Source organism: Aquarana catesbeiana, linkage group LG08 (assembly GCF_042186555.1).
Source record: "Aquarana catesbeiana isolate 2022-GZ linkage group LG08, ASM4218655v1, whole genome shotgun sequence".
Taxonomy (NCBI): domain Eukaryota; kingdom Metazoa; phylum Chordata; class Amphibia; order Anura; family Ranidae; genus Aquarana; species Aquarana catesbeiana.
Genome location: NC_133331.1, coordinates 284,585,555 through 284,597,756, shown reverse-complemented (window position 1 = coordinate 284,597,756; position 12,202 = coordinate 284,585,555). Strand labels below are relative to the sequence as shown.

At 44.2% G+C, this 12,202-nt stretch overlaps 1 protein-coding gene across 1 annotated transcript in view; it reads left to right on the top strand.

The window, feature by feature from the left end:
- The first annotated feature begins 2,143 nt into the window (after positions 1 to 2,143).
- LOC141106764 (uncharacterized) overlaps positions 2,144 to 12,202 on the top strand; it is a 114,927-nt gene continuing 104,868 nt past the window's right edge. The window contains exons 1-4 of the mRNA XM_073597691.1: positions 2,144 to 2,410; positions 11,138 to 11,257; positions 11,773 to 11,943; positions 12,028 to 12,121. Coding sequence (XP_073453792.1) covers positions 11,153 to 11,257; positions 11,773 to 11,943; positions 12,028 to 12,121 — 370 coding nt within the window. The 5' untranslated portion in view covers positions 2,144 to 2,410; positions 11,138 to 11,152. The remainder of the gene's footprint in view (positions 2,411 to 11,137; positions 11,258 to 11,772; positions 11,944 to 12,027; positions 12,122 to 12,202) is intronic.

Here is a 12,202-nt window from a genome sequence, read left to right as displayed (position 1 = left end):
TTCTGTCAATATGGGGTGCTGTGTGTACATTAATGAGGGAAAAAATTAACTTAAATGATTTTAGTAAATGGCTGCAATATAACAAAGAGTGAAAAATTTAAGGGGGTCTGAAAACTTTCTGTCCCCACTGTATGTAGATAAGGGGGCTGGGCGCATGGATAGGGGAGGTGGTGCCCGTGCGCCCTCTATGGACGGGCCGCCACCAGATACAATAGTATTTGTGGAGCTCTGGACCTTGAGATGAGAAGATGTTCCTAGTAGTTTGAGACAAAGGCAGCTCTCTGGAAAAAACACTTGGCGCTTTGCAGAGATAAGAAACTGAGATCTCATTCCCTCTGTACAAAAGTCTGTGTTGATTGTCAACACAGGGCTCTGGGCTATGACTGGACACAGCCGATCAGTAGGTCCCGGCTTGAACTTGCAGGCATGCTTCTTCTGTGTACAATCACAGGGTGTGTCGGGGGGGGCACGTGCGCAGCCACTTCAGCCCCGGAAGGACTTACCCTCCATTACAGGCCATTTTTTGCAATACGGCACTGTCACTTTAACTGACAATTGCAACGCCGCGCAACGCTGTTTTCCCACAAATAGAGCTTTCTTTTGGTGGTATTTGATCACCTCTGCGGTTGTTATTTTTTTGCGCTATAAACAAAAAAAGAGCAACAATTTAAAAAAAGAAAAAACTACATTTTTTTAAAAAAAATTTTTACTTTCTGCTATAAAAGATTTAAAAAAAAAAATGCAAAAAATTTAATTTATTCATCGATATGTATTCTGCTACACATTTTTGGTAAAAAAAAAATCGCAATAAGCGTATATTGATTGGTTTGCACAAAATTTATCGCGTCTACAAAATAGGGGATAGATTTATGGCCTTTTTATTATTTTTTTTTTTCTTTTACTAGTAATGGCGGTGATCAGCGATTTTTAGCGGGACTGCGACATTGCGGCGGACAGACCGGACACCTAACTGACATTTTTGACACTTTTTTTTTTGGAACCAGTGACTTTATTACAATAATCAGTGCTAAAAATATGCACTCTCGCTGTACTAATGTCACTGGCAAGGAAGGGGTTAACATCTGGGGCGATCAAGGGGTTAAATGTGTTCCCTGCAGGTGTGTTCTAACTGTATCGGGGGATGGGCTGCCTGGGGAAACACAAAGGTCCATCTTCCTGCCTAGCAGAAAGTCGGGATCTGTGTGATCTCCCCTGTCAGAACGGAGATCTGCCTTGTTTACACAGGCATTTCCCCGTTCTGTCCCTGAAGGGAGCGATCGCGGTTGGCCGGCGGACATCGAGTTCACCAGACCCGCTGATTGGCTCCCCCACTGGCCAATGGGAGCGCAGGCGTAGCTGCGGCGGCGCGCGCGCACGCCCACAAAAGCGAGTTCCCGAACCGATGTACAGCTTCGGCGATTTGCGGGAACAAGCCAACCTGCCGCAGTACAATGACGGCGGCTGGTTGGGAAGCGGTTAAAGTATAACTAAAGGTAATTTTTTTTTTTTTGGTGTTCAATTTTGGATTGAGTGGAGAGGGATTAGAACCCCTGTCCATTTGTATTGCTGTCTGTGCCCCCATTAAGGAGATTCTCCCTCTCTATTTGTCCTGTTTACCATTATCATTGAAAGTGAAAGTAAAAGAAAATCCCACATTTTGGGTTGTCCCCAGAAAAGTAATAGAGGAGAGATATTTCAATGGGGACACTAGTTTTGGTGATCTGGGGGGATCCCCAAGGGATTCTCTTAATTTGCAGGGATTTCCTCTCACTTCCTGTTTGGCTATGGGACAGGAAGTGAATGGAATCATCCGCAATAGAACACAGAAGGCAAAAAAAAAGAATCGAATAGGGGTTCTAACCCTCTCTTACTCTATGTTTTTGCCTATAGTTCTACTTTAAATTTACTAAGAATAGCTATGACAGATACTAAATACATTAGTCTTGTGCTAACGATGATCAAACTATTATTTCTTTTTATTTTTTTTTAGCTGTCAGCATATGAATTATTATGCGGTGTTAGATATACATTTTACATGAATGAGCTTGCAATTAATGTTTCTGAATTTTAGAACTCTATCAAATATTATTATTATTATTTTTTTTTATGTTTTAGTCATTGTTTAGCTAAAGTATAATGTGTTTATGTAATAATGCATGCAACATAATGGGAGATGTGTAACGAAGCAGAAGTCAAACAATGAAAAAAAAAAAAAAAAAAACAACATAAGCTGCAGTTATAATGTTCCCCACAAGGTGGTGATGTCATCTACAATAGCTGGAACGCATACACACAGGAAGTGTTAGGTGCAGACAGGAAGTGATGTCAGGTACCAACAGGAAGTTCTGGTTGAGAGACGCGCTCGAAGAAAATAGAGAGGAGTCATTGTTGGAACTTGGCAGCAGAGGAGGTGATAAGATCTTTTATATTTACACCCAGTAATCCCCCCGTCATGTCCGTCCTCTTCCTCCATAGTCACTGTGATGTCTTTTATCTTCAACAGATGCTGATATACACATAGAGTATTATAAATTGTGCCCATAACCATTTATCCAACTGTCCATCCAGAGCCTCTGGTTTATAGATCAGATACATCCTAAATATAGAACCATTTATCCAACTGTCCATCCAGAGCCTCTGGTTTATAGACCAGATACATCCTAAATATAAAACCATTTATACAACTGTCCATCCAGAGCCTTTGGTTTATAGACCAGATACATCCTAAATATAGAGCCATTTATTCAACTGTCCATCCAGAGCCTCTGGTTTATAGACCAGATACATCCTAAATATAGAACCATTTATCCAACTGTCCATCCAGAGCCTCTGGTTTAAAGACCAGATACATCCTAAATATACAGTGGGGAAAATAATTATTTGACCCCCCTGCAGATTTTGTACGTTTTCCTACTTACAAAGAAATGAAGGGTCTATCATTTTTATCATAGGTGTATTTTAAATGATAGAGACAGAATATCAACCAAAAAACACAGGATACAAATGGTATAAATAAAGTCGCAGTTCAGTTAGTAAAAAAGGTATTTGATCTCCTACCAACCAACAATAATTCTGGCTCCCACAGACTGGCTAGAGTAGGTGCTCATGTGGTACACAGGTTAGTCCTGTCAATTTAAGAAGGTGCTCCTAATGACAACTCGTTATGCGGATGCAGCACCCTGGGGTTTAGTCAGGGAGCTCCTCACAAATTTACTTGCCAGGAGTAGTTATCCTGGTTGATTCTTAGAGATCTAAGTTTGGCCTTGTTGCACTTTTCCCTTCTGAAACTAGGTGGCCGGGTACTTGGTGGTACTAGATATGGGAAGGGCAACTCAAGGTCAGGTTATGGGTATACGGGTATCTCAGCCAATGGGCAGGGGTTTTCTTGAATCCCTTGGCCTGCTGGGAGAACCTATATATTTGGGTGAGGTCAGGTGATCTTGATGTTCTGGGCCCACCTGGACGGCTGTCTGGGTTGATGTGTGCTGTACGCCCCGGGCTGCTAGGATGGCGATTGGGCCTATCCCGGGGGCATTTGGCTGCTAGACTGTGTGAGGGCCTATCCAGAAGTGACAGGGCAGCGCAGGGTTGGTATTGCGGCTTGCAATCCAACCAGAAGTGGCGGTTCTGCCGGCCGGAGAACCTGTCAGTGGTCGGAGGTTGTACGGAGGGGGCGGGGCCTAGGCGCGGCGCCGTATGTGGGGCATAAACGTCCACGAGGACGCACGATACAAGCGCAGAGAGGAGATGTTACTTAGTGCTGTCTCTCCTCGGCTGTGTAGCAGGGGGAAAGCAAGCTGGCTACACTTGGGACACAGGAGCGGTCGGGCACGTAAGGGTGCAAAACGGGCATTCCTAATACGGAAGGACATTTTTTTTCCCAGCACTAGACTGAACTTGTATAGCGGCATTATACTGTCAGACTATTGTTCAGCGATTTGTGCATTTAATTTGTGCCTCTGCTTTTTGTGCTTAGGACTATGTCTGCCAAAAAAGACCCCACAAAAACCTCACAAAAGGTACCAAAGATTCCACCTTCAGGCGCTGGGAACTCCAGCCGTGCCTCCACACTGTCATCCTTGCCTGAAGTACCAGTTGGGGCAAGCCAGGGTGAATCATTGGAACAAATTGGTGGTGCAGCTGCTTCTCACATCTCAGCCCCTGTATACGTGACTGAAGATGCCTTTTCCTCCGCCTTGCAGGGCCGAGAGGGAAGATTAGCGGCCTTAATCGCATCCTCCATCCAAGTGGATAGGAAGCATGTTAGATCCCCCTCCTTAGACCCTTTGCAAGGGGAACAGTGGGTACAGGATGAGGTGTTACCCTCAGGCGATCAGGAGGAAAGACAAACCGAGTACTCCTCTGCGGAGGAAACAACGGTAGAAGAACCCTTTTCAGCCTCGCAATCTGAGAAATTGCTGGTACAATCTCTTACGGAGATGGTTCGTTCCACTTTCATGCTGCCCCTAACGGAGTCAGCTGAAAGTTTGGTTTCTTCCTTGGGTGCCTTAAAAACCTCACAGCCTTTTCATGCCTTTCCCATCCACGCATTACTAGAAAAGCTTATATGCTGAATGGGATCACCTGGATAAGCATTTTCTCCCTCCAAAGAGATTCTCAGTTCTCTATCCCATAGAGGAGAAATACACCAAAAAATGGAACGTACCAGCAGTTGACGCTGCAATTTCCAGCGTGAATAAAGGTCTAACTTGTCCAGTAGACCATGTCCAGGTAAACGAGATACAAGAGAAAATGCCGCTCCCAGGACTACCACACCTGGGTAGATGCTCCCACCCTACTCAGTCTCTTAGGTGCAGGCTCTGCACTTAGTGTGTAGAGGAGGAAAAGGATCCTGGACAGCCGCACTCAATGAAAAAAGGCAAATCGATAACGTGTTTCACATCGACTGATGCTTACTCCTAGCTATGAGTAAGCATCAGTCGATGTGAAACGCGTTAGCTATTTTCTCTGTGCCATCCACCCCTGATGTGACTGTATTTTGGATTTTATTCATTTTTGTCAAATGGAGATGCCTTTTTTCATTGAGTGCGGCTGTCCAGGATCCTTTTCCTCCTCTTGTCCAGTAGACTATGCACAAATGCTTAACCGCTTAAGCCCCGGACCATTTGGCTGGCCAAAGACCAGAGCACTTTTTGTGATTCGGCACTGCGTCGCTTTAACTGACAATTGCGCGTGTCGTGCGACGTGGCTCCTAAACAAAATTGACATCCTTTTTTTTTCCCCACAAATAAAGCTTTCTTTTGGTGGTATTTGATCACCTCTGTGGTTTTTATTTTTTGCGCTATAAACAAAAAAAGCGTCAATTTTGAAAAAAACGCATTTTTTTTAAACTTTTTGGTATAATAAATATCCCCAAAAAATATATAAAAAAAAAACTTTTTTTATTTCCTCAATTTAGGCCGATACGTATTCTTCTACATATTTTTGTTAAAAAAAATCGCAATAAACGTATATTGATTGGTTTGTGCAAAAGTTATAGCGTTTACAAAATAGGGGATAGTTTTATGGCTTTTAATTAATAATGTTTTTTTACTAGTAATGGCAGTGATCAGCGATTTTTATCATGACTGCAACATTATGGCGGACACGTCGGACAATTTTGACACATTTTTGGGACCATTGGCATTAATACAGCAGTCAGTGTGATTAAAAAGCATTGATTACTGTCAAAATGTCACTGGCAGTGAATGGGTTAACCACTAGGGGGCAGGGAAGGGGTTAATGTGTGTTCTAACTGAAGGGGGGATGGGACTGTGCAGGGAAACTCTGTATGAACAGACGATCTGTCAGTTCAACCCTCAGAGAACCGGAAACTGTGTGTTTACACACACCGCTCTCGGTTCTCCGTGTGCCCCGAGCGATCGCAGGAGCCCGGTGGCTATTAAGACCACCGGGCACTCGCATCAGCTCGGGGGGGCACTAGGGCGCCCTAGTGGCCGTTTATGTTACTGACGTAACATAACGGCGATTTGCGCAGCCGAGCCATGCTGCCCCAGTGCAACTGCGGCGGCTGGTCGGCAAGCGGTTAAGGATCCAACAGATAAAAGATTGGAATTCCTGCTAAAATCCTCTTTTTCTTTGGCAGATGCCATTACTCAGCCTGCAGTCGCTGCAATAGGCATCTGTCAATCCCTAAAGGACCAATTTAGACAGGCCCTGTACCGCAAGCCTGGGATTTGGCCGAGCTGCCAAGAGCATTATGTTTTGCCATAGACGCCATTAAAGATTCTATTCACCAGGCGTCCCGCCTTGCGCTTCTGCTAGTACACATGCGTAGAATCCTGTGGTTAGAAAAATTGGTCACCATGCAAAAAAACTCCTGACTGGTTTTCCCTTTCATGGGGATCAGCTATTTTGGGATGATTTGGACAAATAAATCCAAACGATTTCCAGTGGGAAAAGTACTCTTTTGCCAGTCAAAAGAAAGAGTAAATGCCCTTTATTTAAGCGGACTCTTTCTCCTGCGCCAGGGGCATCCGCCTCTAGGCAGGGGCGACGGCCTCCGCCGTCAGACTCTAGAGGAAAACCTCAGGGTCAGGCCCAGGCACATAAGAAGGCCAGGGGCCAGAAAACTGCAAAACAGAATTCTAAAGTCTCATCATGAAGGGGCGCCCACCCTCGCCAAGGTGGGGGAAAGACTTCTGCAGTTCTCAGAAGTCTGGCAAGAGGAAATTTAGGACAGGTGGGTCATTTCTGCGGTAACTCTAGGGTACAAACTGGAATTTCTGGACTTTCCACCGTCTTGTTTTCTGAGGTCAAACGTTCCCAAAGATCCAGGGAAAAGGCAATCTCTGTTTCGGGCACTAGACCAATTAATGGCTCAGGGGGGGGGTGATCATACAAATCCCCACAGAAGAACAAGGTTTGGGGTTTTATTCAAACCTCTTAACGGTACCAAAACCGAATGGTGATGTCAGACCCATTCTAGATCTAAAAAATCTAAATCGGTTCCTGAAGATCCGCTCCTTTCGCATGGAGTCGATCAGGTAAGTGGTTTTTATCCTACAAGGAGGAGAACTTCTGCCATCTATCGACATCAGGGATGCATATCTGCATGTCCCTATATTTCCCACTCACCAAGGGTTTCTGATCTTCAAGGTAGAACAGTAGCATTTTCAGTTTGTAGCCTTGCCTTTCGGGCTAGCTACAGCACCCCGGGTGTTTACAAAAAAGTTCGGGCCCCACCTCTAGCCTGGTTAAGGGCACAGGGCATAACAGTCTTGGCGTACCTAGACAATCTATTGCTAATAGACCAGTCGGTGGCTCGTTTGGAGCAAAGTGTGCGCATTACAACCAAATACCTGATCTGGATTGAATTCTCAAACTAGAGAAGTCTTCTTTAAAATCGCTAAAAAGGCTGGAGTACTTGGGTCTGATCATAGACACAGCCCAGAAAAAGGTGTTCTTGCCTCAGGCAAAGATCAACTCCATAAGAGAGCTGGTGCGGATGGTCAGGTCGAAAGAGGATCCCTCCATTCGCCTTTGCATGAGGTTGTTAGGAAAGACGGTGACTTCATTCGAAGAGGTTAACTATGCCCAGTTCCATTCGAGACTGTTGCAAAACTCTATCCTGTCTGCTTGGGACAAAACGATTCAAGCTTTAGACTTGCCAATGCGGCTGTCCCCAAAGTTGTTCCAGAGCCTCGGTTGGTGCTCTGTATCCGGGATTCTGCAGAAGGAAAAAAACCTTCATACCAGTTACCTGGAAAGTGGTAACGACAGATGCCAACCTTTCAAGTTGGGGAGCAGTACTGGAAAAGACAACTGTCCAGGGACAGTGGTCCAAAACCGAAAAAGCCTTGCCCATCAGCATACTAGAGATTTGGGCAGTGCGCCTGGCTCTGAAGCCCTGAACATTCAGGTTACGGGATTGTCCTGTCAGGATCCAATCCGACAATGCCACAGCTGTGGCCTATATCATTCCCCAAGGGGGCACTAAGGCTCACGCAGCTCAGAGAGTGGTGGACCAGATTCTAGCTTGGGTGGAAAAGGATGTTCCTTGCCTAGAGTCGCCAGCAGTTGTTCCCGGAGGAGTGGTCCCTTCACCCCGAAATTCTTTCTGGCTATATGCCAAAGATGGGGGATCCCGGATGTAGATCTTTTGGCGTCCAGGTTCAACATGTAGATGGTCAACTTTATGTCAAGGACAAGGGATCCACTCGCATGCGAGACAGATGCGTGGTGACCCCATGCAGTCAGTTTTCACGGAGTTAGGCTTTATTCCCTATTTAGTTGCTGCCACGGCTTCTTTGCAGGATCAAGCTGAAAAGAAAGCAATTTAAGTAATTATTGTAGCCCAGAAGGTCCTGGTATGCAGAAATCGTAAATATGGCGGTGGAGGATCCATGGTCCCTTCCACTATGGCCAGACCGACTCTCACAGGGGCCGATATTCCATCCTACCTTACAAACTCCTAAGTTTGACGGTTTGGCTATTGAAGCCCACATTCTGAAGAGATGTAGTCTCTCTGGGTCAGTGAATTCTACCTTCATTAATGAAGCCGGTTTTCAGAGTCATATATTATAGACTCTGGAGGGCTTATGTTTCCTGGTGTGAATCCAAGGGTTGCCACCCTCGGAAATATAACATAGGTATAATTCTTGTTATTTTCTACAAGTACAAATGAAGCTGGCCTTGAGTACTATTAAGGGCCAAGTCTCTGCTTTATCGGTCTTATTTCAAAGAACGCTTGCTTCGCATTCTTTGGTCTGGGGTTTTTATACAAGGGGTAATGCGGCTTATTCCGCCAGTTAGACCACCCTTGAACTCTTGGGACTTGAACTTAGTTTTTTGTCGGTATTGCAAAAACAGCCCTTTGAACCATTACAGCATACTCCCTTGGTCCTTCTGACAAGGGAAATAGTGTTTCGGGTTGCTATACCCTCTGCAAAAGGGTATCGGAGTCGGCGGCTTTTTCCTGTAAAGAAGCCATATTTAATTATTAAGGTGGTTTTAGGTTTTCACCTAAACCAAGATATTGTCCTTCCGTTTTGTTTTGTTTTTTCCAAAACCAGGGTCTAGGGTAGAGAACTCACTACATTTTCTTAATGTAGTGAGAGCGGTCAAGGTCTATTTAAAGACTGCTCATTTCTGAAAGACTGAGGTTTTATTATGCTGCCAGAGGGTCCTAGGAAGGGACAGGCAGCGTCGAAACCCACTATTGCTAAGTGGATTCGGCAAGTCATAATTCAGGCCTAATGGTTAAAAGGTAAGATTTCACCTTTTCATGTCAAAGTGCACTCTACTAGAGCGGTTAGTGCTTCTGGGACAGTGCATCACAAGCCTCCATGGCTCAGATCTGCAAGGCCGCAACTTGGTCTGCAGTCCACACATTCAACAGATGTTATCAAGTGGATGTAAAAAAGGGCATGAGAATATCGCCTTTGGGCACAGTGTGCTGCAGGCAGCAGTATAGGTTCTCAAGTCTGTTGGCACCCTACGGGTTCCCTCCCCTCAAATAGCATTGCTATGGGACGTCCAACATAGTAATTACTATGGTGCTCTGTGTCCTGTGATGTACGATAAAGAAAATAGGATCAAAGTGCACTCTACTAGAGCGGTTAGTGCTTCTGGGACAGTGCATCACAAGCCTCCATGGCTCAGATCTGCAAGGCCGCAACTTGGTCTGCAGTCCACACATTCAACAGATGTTATCAAGTGGATGTAAAAAAGGGCATGAGAATATCGCCTTTGGGCACAGTGTGCTGCAGGCAGCAGTATAGGTTCTCAAGTCTGTTGGCACCCTACGGGTTCCCTCCCCTCAAATAGCATTGCTATGGGACGTCCAACATAGTAATTACTATGGTGCTCTGTGTCCTGTGATGTACGATAAAGAAAATAGGATTTTTATAACAGCTTACCTGTAAAATCCTTTTCTTGGAGTACATCACGGGACACAGAGGTCCCGCCCCTCTTCTTCTGGGGTATATGTATATTGCTTTGCTACAAAAACTGAGTTGCTCCCGGTATGGGAGGGGTTATATAGGGAGGCAACTTCATGTTTAGGGTGTGCCAGTGTCCATCACCTGAAGGTGCCTATATACCCACATAGTGATTACTGTGGTGCTCTGTGTCCTGTGATGTACTCCAAGAAAAGGATTTTACAGGTAAGCTGTTATAAAAATCCTATTATTTTACTCACTGAACTGCAACTTCATTTATAACATTTGTTTTATGTGTTTTTTTTCTGGATTTTTGGTTGATATTCTGTCTCTATCTTTTAAAATACACCTATGATAAAAAATGTATAGTCCCTTCATTTCTTTGTAAGTGGACAAACTTACAAAATCTGCAGAAAATCAAATAATTATTTTCCCCACTGTAGCACAATTTATCCAACTGTCCATCCAGAGCCTCTGGTTTATAGACCGGATACATCCTAAATATAGAACCATTTATCCAACTGTCCATCCAGAGCCTCTGGTTTATAGACCGGATACATCCTAAATATAGAACCATTTATCCAACTGTCCATCCAGAGCCTCTGGTTTATAGACCAGATACATCCTAAATATATAACCATTTATCCAACTGTCCATCCAGAGCCGCTTTATATAGACCAGATACATCCTAAATATAGAACCATTTATCCAACTGTCCATCCAGAGCCTCTGGTTTATAGACCGGATACATCCTAAATAGAGAACCATTTATCCAACTGTCCATCCAGAGCCTCTGGTTTATAGACCAGATACATCCTAAATATATAACCATTTATCCAACTGTCCATCCAGAGCCACTTTATATAGACCAGATACATCCTAAATATAGAGCCATTTATCCAACTGTCCATCCAGAGCCTCTGGTTTATTCCAGAGACGTTGGTTCATAGACCAGATACAGAATATTCCTGGAAATGGGCTTTAAACTTATTCGATGTGTGACATTGTATTCGCTATAAACTGATCAGTGTAATGATCTTTATTGACTGACCCAGGGCATGCAGTTCATCGCAAAAAAAAATGTTTGTCTCAGCATAATTTGAACGTTGCCTGTCAGGATGGGTTATTAGAATGATTCCTTTACATAGAGACCTGTAATATTGTATAAGAAGCAGTGTAGACCTTGTTCATCCCAGTACAGTCCACATGATTCTCAATTCATTATTTGTCCACAGAGAGAAGTGTCTTGTATGGATCACATGACCACATCAATGAGTATGGAGAAAGACTGGAATCACATGACTGGGAAGATATTGGACCTCACCCTGGAGATCATCTCCCTGCTGACCGGAGAGGTGAGGAGGATTCTGGGAGGTCACATGACATCACTTTATACCTAATAAAATAGCACTATCAGGCCCTCTGAATTTTTCTCCTACACATACTGCCCACTGTCGTATCCTCCACACTCCTGTACACACCGCCAAATATTTTTTATTGGTTCAACCAATGGAAAGAAAAAAAAAGACGCCAACCTGTTTCGGGTGTCCAAAGATCTCCCTCTTCCTCAGGTCTTTGGACTTCTGAAACGCGTTGGATATCTATTGCACTTTCCATGGTCACTGAATTATTAAATAATTTTTTGGACTCTTAGTTTGGTGCTTTTTCTGGTGAAACTGTATGTAGACTACTTAGTTTGGATGACCCCTATTTTTCAGGGGCCTATGCTTCTCTATGTTGATGAACTCAAGACGTTTGGTTCCATTAAGAACTTAATTTTTACTTGTAGAGGATTCCTGTCTAGTGTTAAGCCCTCACCTTGTCGTTAAGGGAGTGTTTGTAGTAATTTGTTCTGCTTCTCTCCACTCAGGATCATACGGTAGTGAAAAAAACATCTGGTGAGCCATTAACACCCAAAAGCGGTCTTCACAGGACATCACCCATCACAGTGTCTCTACCTCAATGCCTGACAACAAAGAAAAACAATGCTAAGAAAGTTCTTGATGTCACCAAGAAGATCATTGAGCTGCTGACGGGAGAGGTGAGTGGTGCTGGGAATTCTGGGACATTAGTAGGTAAGAGACAAGGGATGTTTCTGGATGGTGACTGTATCATTGTGTGTCAGAATGTGACGGTCTCTCTGAAGGCATATTTGGAAGGACCCAAGGACCTCTCCAAGGATGCTATGACGAAGAATAAGCTGCTCCTTACATCACCAGGTAAGAGTAGACTTTATTGTAAAGGAGAGAGCAGTATGGAGGCTCCACCTAGATCCCCCCATCATCTGATAAACAAATAGA